Source organism: Colius striatus, unplaced genomic scaffold (genome assembly GCF_028858725.1).
Source record: "Colius striatus isolate bColStr4 unplaced genomic scaffold, bColStr4.1.hap1 scaffold_155, whole genome shotgun sequence".
NCBI lineage: Eukaryota > Metazoa > Chordata > Aves > Coliiformes > Coliidae > Colius > Colius striatus.
The window spans coordinates 1-12,500 of record NW_026908445.1 but is presented as its reverse complement, the minus strand read 5'-3'; the positions used below and the strand labels follow the sequence as shown (position 1 = coordinate 12,500).

General features: G+C 63.9%; 1 protein-coding gene across 1 annotated transcript in view; it reads right to left on the bottom strand.

The window, feature by feature from the left end:
- The window catches only part of LOC133629104 (atypical kinase COQ8B, mitochondrial-like), a gene marked incomplete at its 5' end in the record, with an annotated part of 14,375 nt that extends 2,491 nt beyond the window's left edge, over nucleotides 1-11,884 (bottom strand). The window contains 3 exons of the mRNA XM_062019766.1: nucleotides 1,990-2,075; nucleotides 7,658-7,723; nucleotides 11,617-11,884. Coding sequence (XP_061875750.1) covers nucleotides 1,990-2,075; nucleotides 7,658-7,723; nucleotides 11,617-11,884 — 420 coding nt within the window. The remainder of the gene's footprint in view (nucleotides 1-1,989; nucleotides 2,076-7,657; nucleotides 7,724-11,616) is intronic.
- Nucleotides 11,885-12,500: the final 616 nt, after the last annotated feature.

Below are 12,500 nucleotides of genomic sequence, written 5' to 3'. Positions count from 1 at the left end.
AGAGGAATCCCCCAAAACCAGTAGCCGCCCAAAACAGGAGCCCCCCAAGAAGAAGAGCCCCCCCCAAAAGAGGAGCCCCCCCAAAAACCCCCCACGTGAGCTGCCTCGAACGCCTGGGGGATGGGGGGAGGGAAAGGGTTAAAGGGAGAGGCACCCCCAAAATAAAGGGAGAGAGAGAGGAGGGTGCCCCTAAAAGTATGCACCCTAAGAGGGGTTCCCCTAAAAAGAAGAGTCCCCCAAAAAGAGGAGCCCCCCCAAAAAGGAGCCCCCTAAAAGAGAAGCCTTCCCAAAAAGAGGAGCCCTGGCAAAAGAGGAGTCTCCCTCAAAAGAGAGGAGTCCCCCCAAAAGAGAGGAGTCCCCCCAAAAGAGAGGAGTCCCCCCAAAAGAGGAGTCTCTCTCAAAAAGGGGAGCCCCCCAAAAAGAGGAGTCCCCCAAAAAAGGAGCCCCCCAAAAAGAGGGGCTCCCCTAAAAAAAGAGCCTTCCCAAAAGAGGAGCCCCCCCAAAAAGGAGTCTCTCTCAAAAGGAGCCCCCCCAAAAAAGGAGCCCCCAAAAAAGAGGAGCCCCCCCAAAAAGAGGAGTCTCCCTCAAAAAGGGGAGCCCCCCAAAAGAGGAGTCTCTCTCAAAAAGGAGCCCCCCCCAAAAAGAGGAGCCCCTCAAAAGAGGAGCCCCCCAAAAAGAAGAGTCCCCCAAAAAGAGAAGCCCCCCAAAGGAGGAGCCCCTCCAAAAGAGGAGTCTCTCTCAAAGAGGAGCCCCCCCAAAAAAAAGAGGTCCCCCCAAAAAGAGGAGTCCCCCAAAAACAGGAGCCCCCCAAAAAGAGGAGTCTCAGAGGAGTCTCCCCCAAAAAGAGGAGCCCCCCCAAAAGAGGAGTCTCCCTCAAAAAGGAGGAGCCTCTCAAAAAGAGGAGCCCCCCCAAAAAAGGAGCCCCCCAAAAAAGAGGAGCCCCCCCAAAAAGAGGAGTCTCCCTCAAAAAGGAGCCCCCCCCAAAAAAGAGGAGCCCCCCAAAAAGAGGAGCCCCCCAAAAAGAGGAGCCCCCCCAAAAGAGGAGCCTCCCAAAAAAAGGAGCCCCCCCAAAAAAGGAGTCTCTCTCAAAAAGGGGAGCCCCCCAAAAGAGGAGCCCCCCCAAAAACCAGGAGGCCCCAAAAAAGAGGAGCCCCCCGAAAAGAGGAGCTCTCCCCAAAACAGGAGCCCCCCAAGAAGAAGAGCCCCCCCAAAAGAGGAGCCCCCAAAAGAGGAATCCCCTAAAACCAGGAGCCCCCCCAAAAGAGGAGCCCCCCAAAAAGGACCCCTCCCAAAAGAGGAGCCCCCCCAAAACAGGGGTCCCCCAAGAAGAGCCCCCCCAAAAGAGGAGCCCCCCCAAAAAGGGGAGCCCCCCAAGAAGAAGAGCCCCCAAAAAGAGGAGCCCCCCAAAAAGAGGAATTCCCCCCAAAACCAGTAGCCCCCCAAAACAGGAGCCCCCCAAGAAGAAGAGCCCCCCCAAAAGAGGAGCCCCCCAAAAAGCCCCCCAAGAAGAGAAGCCCCCCAAAAGAGGAGCCCCCCAAAAAGAAGAGCCCCCAAAAGGGGCCCCCCAAAAAGAGGAGCCCCCCAAAAAGGGGCCCCCCAAAAACAGGAGCCCCCCAAAAAGAAGAGCCCCCCAAAAGAGGAGCCCCCCAAAACAGGAGCCCCCAGAAAGAGAAGCCCCCCCAAACCAGCTCCTTCTACAAAGAGCCCCCCAAAAAGAGAAGCCCCCCAAAAGTGAAGTCCCCCAAAAGTGAAGCCCCCCCAAAAGAGGAGCCCCCCCAAAAAGCTCCTCTGAACAAGGCTCCCCAAAACCTGGACCCCCCCCCCTCCCAGGAGCCCCCCAAAATGAGGAGCCTCTCCCTCCAAAACCAGGAGCTCCTTCCAAAATGAGAAGCCCCTTCTCCCCCCAAAAAGGAGCCCCCCCAAAAGAGAAGCCCCCCCAAAACAGCCCCCCAAAAGAGAAGCCCCCCCAAAAGAGGGGCCCCCCCAAACCTGTGTCTCGAAGCCCGTGAGGAAGCCGAGGTCCCGCGACTTCTGCAGCACCTTGTCCCGTCCCTGTCGGCTGCTGCCCGGATCACCTGGGGGGCAGCGATTTGGGGGGGCTGGGGGAGCACCCCAACATCCCAACGGCCCCCCCAAACCTTCACAGGCCCCCCCAAAACCCAGCAGCACCCCCCCAAACACAAAGAGGCTCCCCAAAGCCACAGCAGCACCCCCAGACCCCAAAGTCCCCCCAAAGCCCAGCAGCACCCCCAAACTGCAGCAGCACCCCCAAAGCTTCAGTAGCCCCCCAAAGACCCCCCAAAGCCAGCAGCCCCCCAAAACTCCAGCAGCCCCCCAAAGACCCCCCAAACCCCAGCAGCACCCCAAACCCCAGTAGCTCCCCCAAACCCCAGCAGCCCCCCAAAACTCCAGCAGCCCCCCAAAGACCCCCCCAAACCCCAGCAGCACCCCAAACCCCAGTAGCTCCCCCAAACCCCAGCAGCACCCCCAAACTGCAGCAGCACCCCAAAGCTTCAGTAGCCCCCCCAAAACTCCAGCAGCCCCCCAAAGACCCCCCAAACCGCAGCAGCCCCCCAAAACCCCAGCAGCTCGCCCCAAAGCCACAGCAGCACCCCCAGACCCCAAAGTCCCCCCAAAGTCCAGCAGCACCCCCAAACTGCAGCAGCTCCCCAAAGCTTCAGCAGCCCCCCAAAGACCCCCCAAAGCCCAGCAGCCCCCCAAAACTCCAGCAGCCCCCCAAAGACCCCCCAAAGCCCCAGCAGCCCCCCAAAACCCCAGTAGCCCCCCAAAGACCCCCCAAATCCCCAGCAGCTCCCCCAAAGCTTCAGTAGCCCCCCCAAATCCCCAGCAGCACCCCCAAATGCCCAGCAGCACCCCCAAACTGCAGCAGCCCCCCCAAAGCTTCAGCAGCCCCCCAAATGCACAGCAGCACCCCAAATCCCAGCAGTCCCCCCCAAACACAAAGAGGCTCCCCAAAGCCACAGCAGCACCCCCAGACCCCAAAGTCCCCCAAAGGCCAGCAGCACCCCCAAACTGCAGCAGCACCCCCAAAGCTTCAGTAGCCCCCCCAAATCCCCAGCAGCCCCCCAAATCCCCAGCAGCCCCCCCAAAGACCCCCCAAAGCCCAGCAGCCCCCCCAAATCCCCAGCAGCACCCCAAATGCCCAGCAGCACCCCCAAACTGCAGCAGCCCCCCCAAAGCTTCAGCAGCCCCCCAAATGCACAGCAGCACCCCAAATCCCAGCAGCCCCCCCAAACACAAAGAGGCTCCCCAAAGCCACAGCAGCACCCCCAGACCCCAAAGTCCCCCCAAAGCCCAGCAGCACCCCCAAACTGCAGCAGCACCCCAAAAGCTTCAGTAGCCCCCCCAAATCCCCAGCAGCCCCCCCAAATCCCCAGCAGCCCCCCAAAGACCCCCCAAATTCCCAGCAGCCCCCCAAATCCCAGCAGCCCCCCCAAATCCCAGCAGCCCCCCCAAAGACCCCCCAAAGCCCAGCAGCCCCCCAAACCCCAACAGCCCCCCCAAAGCCACAGCAGCACCCCCAGACCCCAAAGTCCAGCAGCACCCCCAAACTGCAGCAGCACCCCCAAAGCTTCAGTAGCCCCCCCAAATCCCCAGCAGCCCCCCAAAGACCCCCCAAAGCCCCAGGAGCCCCCCAAAACTCCAGCAGCCCCCCAAACCCAGCAGCCCCCCAAAACTCCAGCAGCCCCCCAAAGACCCCCCAAATCCCCAGCAGCTCCCCCAAAGCTTCAGTAGCCCCCCCAAATCCCCAGCAGCACCCCCAAATGCCCAGCAGCACCCCAAAACTGCAGCAGCCCCCCCAAAGCTTCAGCAGCCCCCCCAAATCCCAGCAGCACCCCCAAATCCCCAGCAGCCCCCCAAAGACCCCCCAAAGCCCAGCAGCCCCCCCAAATCCCCAGCAGCCCCCCAAAGACCCCCCAAAGCCCAGCAGCCCCCCCAAATCCCCAGCAGCTCCCCAAAACTCCAGCAGCCCCCAAAGACCCCCCCAAACCCCAGCTGCACCCCAAACTCCAGCAGCACCCCAAACCCCAGTAGCTCCCCCAAACTCCAGCAGCCCCCAAAAACCCCAAGAGCCCCCCAAACCCCAGCAGCCCCCCCAAACCTAACAGCCCCCCTAAATCCCCAGTAGTCCCCCAAATCCCAGCAGCCCCCCCAAACTGCAGCAGCCCCCCAAAAGCCAAAGAGCCTCCCCAAATCCTAGCAGCCCCCCCAAGCCCCAACTGCTCCCCCAAACCCCAGCAGCCCCCCCAAACCTAACAGCCCCCCCAAACTCCAGCAGCTCCCCCAAACTGCAACAGCACCCTAAAACTCCAGCAGCCCCCAAAAACCCCACAGCCCCCCAAATTCCAGCAGCCCCCCCAAACTGCAGCAGCCCCCCAAAACCCAAAGAGCCTCCCAAATCCCAGCAGCCCCCCAAAGCCCCAGCAGCCCCCCAAACCCTAGCAGCCCCCCCAAACCTAACAGCCCCCCAAATCCCCAGTAGCCCCCCAAACCCCAGCAGCCCGCCCAAAGCTCCAGCAGCCCCCCAAACCCCAGCAGCCCCCCCAAACCTAACAGCCCCCCCAAATCCCCAGTAGCCCCCCAAACCCCAGCAGCACCCCCAAATCCCCAGCAGCCCCCCAAACCCCAGCAGCCCCCCAAACTCCAGCAGCCCCCCAAAGCCCAACAGCCCCCCCAAACTCCAGCAGCCCCCCAAGCCCCAGCAGCCCCCAAGCCCCAACTGCTCCCCAAACCACAGCAGCCCCCCAAATCTAACAGCCTTCAAACCCCAGCAGCCCCCCCAAATCCCCAGCAGCCCCCCCAAACCCCAACAGCCCCCCCAAACCCCAGCAGCCCCCCCAAACCCCAACAGCCCCCCCAAACCCCAGCAGCCCCCAAATCTAACAGCCCCCAAACCAGCAGCCCCCCAAAGCCCCAGCAGCCCCCCCAAACTCCAGCAGCCCCCCCAAATCCCCAGCAGCCCCCCAAACCCCAACAGTCCCCCAAATCCCCAGCAGTCCCCCCAAACTCCAGCAGCCCCCCCAAATCCCCAGCAGTCCCCCCAAACCCCAACAATCCCCCCAAATCCCCAGCAGCCCCCCCAAACTCCAGCAGCCCCCCCAAATCCCAGCAGTCCCCCCAAACCCCAACAATCCCCCCAAATCCCCAGCAGCCCCCCCAAACTCCAGCAGCCCCCCAAATCCCCAGCAGCCCCCCAAACCCCAACAGTCCCCCCAAACCCCAACAGTCCCCCCAAACTCCAGCAGCCCCCCCAAATCCCCAGCAGCCCCCCAAACCCCAACAGTCCCCCAAACTCCAGCAGCCCCCCCAAATCCCAGCAGCCCCCCAAACCCCAACAGTCCCCCAAACCCCAACAGCCCCCCCAAACCCCAACAGCCCCCCCAAACCCAGCAGCCCCCCAAATCTAACAGCCCCAAACCCCAGCAGCCCCCCAAAGCCCCAACTGCTCCCCCAAACCCCAACAGCCCCCAAAATCTAACAGCCTTCAAACCCCAGCAGCCCCCCCAAATCCCCAGCAGCCCCCCCAAACCCCAGCAGCCCCCCCAAACCCCAACAGCCCCCCCAAACCCCAGCAGCCCCCCAAATCTAACAGCCCCCAAACCCCAGCAGCCCCCCAAAGCCCCAGCAGCCCCCCCAAACTCCAGCAGCCCCCCCAAATCCCCAGCAGCCCCCCAAACCCCAACAGTCCCCCCAAATCCCCAGCAGTCCCCCCAAACTCCAGCAGCCCCCCCAAATCCCCAGCAGTCCCCCCAAACCCCAACAATCCCCCCAAATCCCCAGCAGCCCCCCCAAACTCCAGCAGCCCCCCCAAATCCCAGCAGTCCCCCCAAACCCCAACAATCCCCCCAAATCCCCAGCAGCCCCCCAAACCCCAACAGTCCCCCCAAACTCCAGCAGCCCCCCCAAATCCCCAGCAGCCCCCCAAACCCCAACAGTCCCCCAAACCCCAACAGCCCCCCCAAATCCCCAACAGCCCCCCAACCCCAACAGTCCCCCCAAATCCCCAGCAGCCCCCCCAAACCCCAACAATCCCCCAAAGCCCCAGCAGCCCCCCCAAACTCCAGCAGCCCCCCCAAATCCCCAGCAGCCCCCCCAAACCCCAACAGTCCCCCCCAAATCCCCAGCAGCCCCCCCAAACCCCAGCAAGCCCCCCAAATCTAACAGCCCCCAAACCCCAGCAGCCCCCCAAAGCCCCAGCAGCCCCCCCAAACTCCAGCAGCCCCCCCAAATCCCCAGCAGCCCCCCCAAACCTCAACAGTCCCCCCAAATCCCCAGCAGCCCCCCCAAACCCCAACAATCCCCCCAAACTCCAGCAGCCCCCCCAAATCCCCAGCAGCCCCCCAAAGCCCCAGCAGCCCCCCCAAACCTAACAGCCCCCCCAAATCCCCAGTAGCCCCCCAAACCCCAGCAGCCCCCCAAAGCCCCAGCAGCCCCCCAAACCCCAGCAGCCCCCCCAAACCTAACAGCCCCCCCAAATCCCCAGTAGCCCCCAAAGCCCCAGCAGCTCCCCAAACCCCAGCAGCCCCCCCAAACTCCAGCAGCCCCCCCAAACTCCAGCAGCCCCCCAAAGCCCCAGCAGCCCCCCAAGCCCCAACTGCTCCCCCAAACCACAGCAGCCCCCCAAATCTAACAGCCTTCAAACCCCAGCAGCCCCCCCAAATCCCCAGCAGCCCCCCCAAACCCCAGCAGCCCCCCCAAACCCCAACAGCCCCCCCAAACCCAGCAGCCCCCCAAATCTAACAGCCCCCAAACCCAGCAGCCCCCCAAAGCCCAGCAGCCCCCCAAACCCCAACAGTCCCCCCAAATCCCCAGCAGCCCCCCAAACCCCAACAGTCCCCCCAAATCCCAGCAGCCCCCCCAAACCCCAACAGTCCCCCCAAACTCCAGCAGCCCCCCCAAATCCCCAGCAGCCCCCCAAACCCCAACAGTCCCCCCAAATCCCCAGCAGCCCCCCCAAACCCCAACAGCCCCCCCAAACCCCAGCAGCCCCCCAAATCTAACAGCCCCCAAACCCCAGCAGCCCCCAAAGCCCCAGCAGCCCCCCAAACCCCAACAGTCCCCCAAATCCCCAACAGCCCCCCAAACCCCAACAGCCCCCCCAAACCCCAGCAAGCCCCCCAAATCTAACAGCCCCCCAAACCCCAGCAGCCCCCCAAAGCCCCAGCAGCCCCCCCAAACTCCAGCAGCCCCCCCAAATCCCCAGCAGCCCCCCAAACCCCAACAGCCCCCCCAAATCCCCAGCAGCCCCCCCAAATCCCCAGCAGCCCCCCAAACCCCAGCAGCCCCCCAAACCCCAACAGCCCCCCCAAACCCCAGCAGCCCCCCAAATCTAACAGCCCCCAAACCCCAGCAGCCCCCCAAAGCCCCAGCAGCCCCCCCAAACTCCAGCAGCCCCCCCAAATCCCCAGCAGCCCCCCCAAACCCCAACAGTCCCCCCAAATCCCCAGCAGCCCCCCCAAACCCCAACAATCCCCCCAAACTCCAGCAGCCCCCCCAAATCCCCAGCAGCCCCCAAACCCCAACAGTCCCCCAAACCCCAACAGCCCCCCCAAATCCCCAACAGCCCCCCAAACCCCAACAGCCCCCCCAAATCCCCAGCAGCCCCCCCAAACCTCAGCAGCCCCCCCAAATGTACCTCGATGTAGTGGTCAGTGAATTCCTTACTGAAGGAGCGAGTGGCCCCAAAATCCAGCAGAGTCAGCTGGGGGGAATTGGGGGGCTCAGGGGGGTTTGGGGTGCTCTGGGGGGATTTGGGGGTGCTCTGGGGGTGCTCTGGGGGGTTTGGGGGTGCTCTGGGGGGGTTTGGGGTGCTTTGGGTGGTTTGGGGTGCTTTGGGATGAGTTGGGGGGATTTGGGGGTGCTCTGGGGGGTTTGGGGGTGCTTTGGGATGAGTTGGGGGGGTTTGGGGGTGCTCTGGGGGGTGGTTGGGGGGATTTTGGGGTGCTCTGGGGGGTTTAGGGGTGCTCAAGGGGGGTTCAGGAGGAATTGGGGGTGCTTTGGGGTGCTCAGGGATGGGTTGGGGGGTTTGGGGGTGCTCTGGGGGTGGTTGGGGGGATTTGGGGGTGCTCTGGGGGGTTTGGGGGTGCTTTGGGATGAGTTGGGGGATTTGGGGGTGCTCTGGGGGTGGTTGGGGGGATTTGGGGGTGCTCTGGGGGGATTTGGGGGTGCTCTGGGGGTGGTTGGGGGGATTTGGGGGTGCTCTGGGGGGTTTGGGGGTGCTTTGGGATGAGTTGGGGGGATTTGGGGGTGCTCTGGGGGGTTTGGGGGTGCTTTGGGGTGCTCAGGGGGGGTTTGGGGGTGCTCTGGGGGGTTTGGGGGTGCTCTGGGGGGGTTTGGGGGTGCTTTGGGATGAGTTGGGGGGATTGGGGGTGTTCTGGGGGGGGTTGGGGGGTTTAGGGGTGCTCAAGAGGGGTTCAGGAGGGATTGGGGGTGCTTTGGGGTGCTCAGGGGGGGTTTGGGGGGCTCAGGGGGGTTTGGGGTGCCCGGGGGGGGACTAAGGGGGGCTTTGGGGTGCTCAGGGGGGTTTGGGGTGTGCTTGGGGGGGTTTGTGGGGGCCTAAGAGGGGGCACAGGGAAGGTTTGAGGAGGTCAAGGGGGTTTGGGGGGGCTAAGGGGAGGTTTGGGGGGGATTTGGGGTGCTCTGGGGGATTTGGGGGTGCTTTGGGATGAGTTGGGGGGATTTGGGGGTGCTCTGGGGGGTTTGGGGGTGCTCTGGGGGTGGTTGGGGGGATTTGGGGGCGCTCTGGGGGATTTGGGGGTGCTTTGGGATGAGTTGGGGGGATTTGGGGGTGCTCTGGGGGGTTTGGGGGTGCTCTGGGGGTGGTTGGGGGGATTTGGGGGCGCTCTGGGGGGTTTGGGGGTGCTTTGGGATGAGTTGGGGGGATTTGGGGGTGCTCTGGGGGGTGGTTGGGGGATTTGGGGGTTGCTCTGGGGGGATTTGGGGGTGTTCTGGGGGTGGTTGGGGGGATTTGGGGGCGCTCTGGGGGGTTTGGGGGTGCTTTGGGATGAGTTGGGGGGTTTGGGGGTGCTCTGGGGGGTTTGGGGGTGCTCTGGGGGGTGGTTGGGAGGATTTGGGGGTGCTCTGGGGGGTTTAGGGGTGCTCAAGGGGGGTTCAGGAGGAATTGGGGGTGCTTTGGGGTGCTTTGGGATGAGTTGGGGGGATTTGGGGGTGCTCTGGGGGTGGTTGGGGGGATTTGGGGGTGCTCTGGGGGGATTTGGGGGTGCTCTGGGGGTGGTTGGGGGGATTTGGGGTGCTCTGGGGGGTTTGGGGGTGCTTTGGGATGAGTTGGGGGGATTTGGGGGTGCTCTGGGGGTGGTTGGGGGATTTGGGGGTGCTCTGGGGGGATTTGGGGGTGCTCTGGGGGTGGTTGGGGGATTTGGGGGTGCTCTGGGGGGTTTGGGGGTGCTTTGGGATGAGTTGGGGGGGTTTGGGGGTGCTCTGGGGGGTTTGGGGTGCTTTGGGATGAGTTGGGGGGTTTGGGGGTGCTCTGGGGGGTTTGGGGGTGCTCTGGGGGGGTTTGGGGGTGCTTTGGGATGAGTTGGGGGGATTTGGGGGTGTTCTGGGGGGGTTGGGGGGTTTTAGGGGTGCTCAAGAGGGGTTCAGGAGGGATTGGGGGTGCTTTGGGGTGCTCAGGGGGGTTTGGGGGGCTCAGGGGGGTTTGGGGTGCCCGGGGGGGGACTAAGGGGGGCTTTGGGGTGCTCAGGGGGGTTTGGGGTGTGCTTGGGGGGGTTTGTGGGGGCCTAAGAGGGGGCACAGGGAAGGTTTGAGGAGGTCAAGGAGGTTTGGGGGGGCTAAGGGAGGTTTGGGGGGGGATTTGGGGGTGCTCTGGGGGATTTGGGGTGCTCTGGGGGGATTTGGGGGTGCTCTGGGGGTGGTTGGGGGGATTTGGGGGTGCTCTGGGTGGTTTGGGGGTGCTTTGGGATGAGTTGGGGGGATTTGGGGGTGCTCTGGGGGGATTTGGGGGTGCTCTGGGGGGTTTGGGGGTGCTTTGGATGAGTTGGGGGGGTTTGGGGGTGCTCTGGGGGTGGCTGGGGGGATTTGGGGTGCTCTGGGGGGTTTAGGGGTGCTCAAGGGGGGTTCAGGAGGAATTGGGGGTGCTTTGGGGTGCTCAGGGATGGGTTCGGGGGTTTGGGGGTGCTCTGGGGGTGGCTGGGGGGATTTGGGGGTGCTCTGGGGGGTTTGGGGGTGCTTTGGGATGAGTTGAGGGGATTTGGGGGTGCTCTGGGAGGATTTGGGGGTTCAGGGGGGGCTTGGGGGGGTGGTTGAGGGGATTTGGGGGGGATTTAGGGGAAGATTTTGGGGGGTCAAAGGGTTTTGGGGGGCTCTGGGGGAGGTTTTGAGGGGGTCAGGGGAAGGTTTGAGGGGTCAGGGGAGGTTTTGGGGTGTCTGGGGGAGGTTTTGGGGGGTCAGGGGGCTTTGGGGGGGTCAGGGGGAGGTTTTGGGGGGTCAGGGGGAGGTTTTGAGGGGTCTGGGGAGGTTTTTGGGTCTCAGGGGGTTTTGGGGGGTCAGAGTGAGGTTTTGGGGGTTCAGGGGGGGCTCAGGGGAGATTTTGGGGTGTCAGGGGAAGGTTTTGAGGTTCAGGGGGACTTTGGGGGGGTCTGGAGGAGGTTTTGGGGGCTCAGGGGGCTTTGGGGGAGTCAGAGTGAGGTTTTGGGGGGTCAGGGGAAAGTTTTGGGGTGTCAGGGGGAGGTTTTGGGGAGTCTGAGGAAGGTTTTGGGGGGTCAGGGGGCTTTGGGGAGGTTTTGGGGGGGGTCAGGGGAAGGTTTTGGGGGTCAAGGAGCTTTGGGGAGGTTTTGGGGTGCCAGGGGGGGCTCAGGGGGATCAGGGGAAGGTTTTGGGGTGTCAGGGGGAGGTTTTGGGGGGTCTGGAGGAGGTTTTGGGGTGTCAAGGGAAGGTTTTGGGGGTCAGGGGCTTTGGGGAGGTTCTGGGGGCCGGGGGGGCTTTGGGGTCAGGGGAAGGTTTTGGGGGTCAGGGGAAGGTTTTGGGGTGTCAGGGGGCTTTGGGGAGGTTCTGGGGGCTCAGGGGGGTCAGGGGAAGGTTTTGGGGGGTCAGGGGAAGGTTTTGGGGTGTCAGGGGGCTTTGGGGAGGTTCTGGGGGGCCAGAGGGGGCTTTGGGGAGTCTGAGGAAGGTTTTTGGGGGTCAGGGGAAGGTTTTGGGGGTCAGGGGAAGGTTTTGGGGGTCAAGGAGCTTTGGGGAGGTTTTGGGGTGCCAGGGGGGCTCAGGGGGATCAGGGGAAGGTTTTGGGGTGTCAGGGGGAGGTTTTGGGGGGTCTGGAGGAGGTTTTGGGGTGTCAAGGGAAGGTTTTGGGGGTCAGGGGGCTTTGGGGAGGTTCTGGGGGGCCGGGGGGGCTTTTGGGGTCAGGGGAAGGTTTGGGGGGTCAGGGAAGGTTTTGGGGGGTCAGGAGGCTTTGGGAGTCTGGGGGAGGTTCTGGGGGGTCAGGGGAAGGTTTTGGGGGGTCTGGAGGAGGTTTTGGGGTGTCAAGGGAAGGTTTTGGGGGTCAGGGGGCTTTGGGGAGGTTCTGGGGGGCTCAGGGGGGTCAGGGGAAGGTTTTGGGGGGCCAGGGGAAGGTTTTGGGGGGCTGTGCCCTCCCCTCACCGTCTCCTCCTGGGGGTCATAGAGGAAATTGGCCCAGTTGGGGTCGGTTTGGACCAGACGGAACTGGAAAAGCTCCCGAAGGCACAAACCCAGCAGAGCAGCGCTGACCTGCGGGCAGGGGGGGTCAGTAGCCCATTTGGGGGGGTCAGTAGCCACAGGGGGGGGGTCAGTAGCCCATTTGGGGGGGTCAGTAGCCACAGGGGGTGTCAGTAGCCCATTTGGGGGGGTCAGTAGCCACAGGGGGGTGTCAGTAGCCCATTTGGGGGGTCTGTAGCCATGGGGGAGGGTTGGTAGCCATGGGGTGGGGGTCAGTAGCCATGGGGGGGGTCAGTAGCCACAAGGGGGGTGTCAGTAGCCATGGGGGGGGGGGTCAGTAGCCCATTTGGGGGGGTCAGTAGCCCATGGGAGGGTCAGTAGCCACAGGGGGGGGTCAGTAGCCAAATAGGGGGGTCAGTAGCCAAATAGGGGGGTCAGTAGCCCATGGGAGGGTCAGTAGCCACAGGGGGGGGTCAGTAGCCAAATAGGGGGGTCAGTAGCCAAATAGGGGGGTCAGTAGCCCCGGGGGGGGGGGGTCTGTAGCCATGGGGGAGGGTTGGTAGCCATGGGGTGGGGGTCAGTAGCCATGGGGGGTGTCATAGCCATGGGGGAGGGTTGGTAGCCATGGGGTGGGGGTCAGTAGCCATGGGGGGTGTCAGTAGCCCTGGGGGGGGGTCAGTAGCCCATTTGGGGGGGGTCAGTAGCCATGGGCAGGGGTCAGTAGCCCCATGAGGGGGTCAGTAGCCACAGGGGGGGGGTCAGTAGCCACAGGGGGGGTCAGTAGCCCATTTGGGGGGGTCAGTAGCCACGGGGGGGGTGTCAGTAGCCCATTTGGGGGTGTCAGTAGA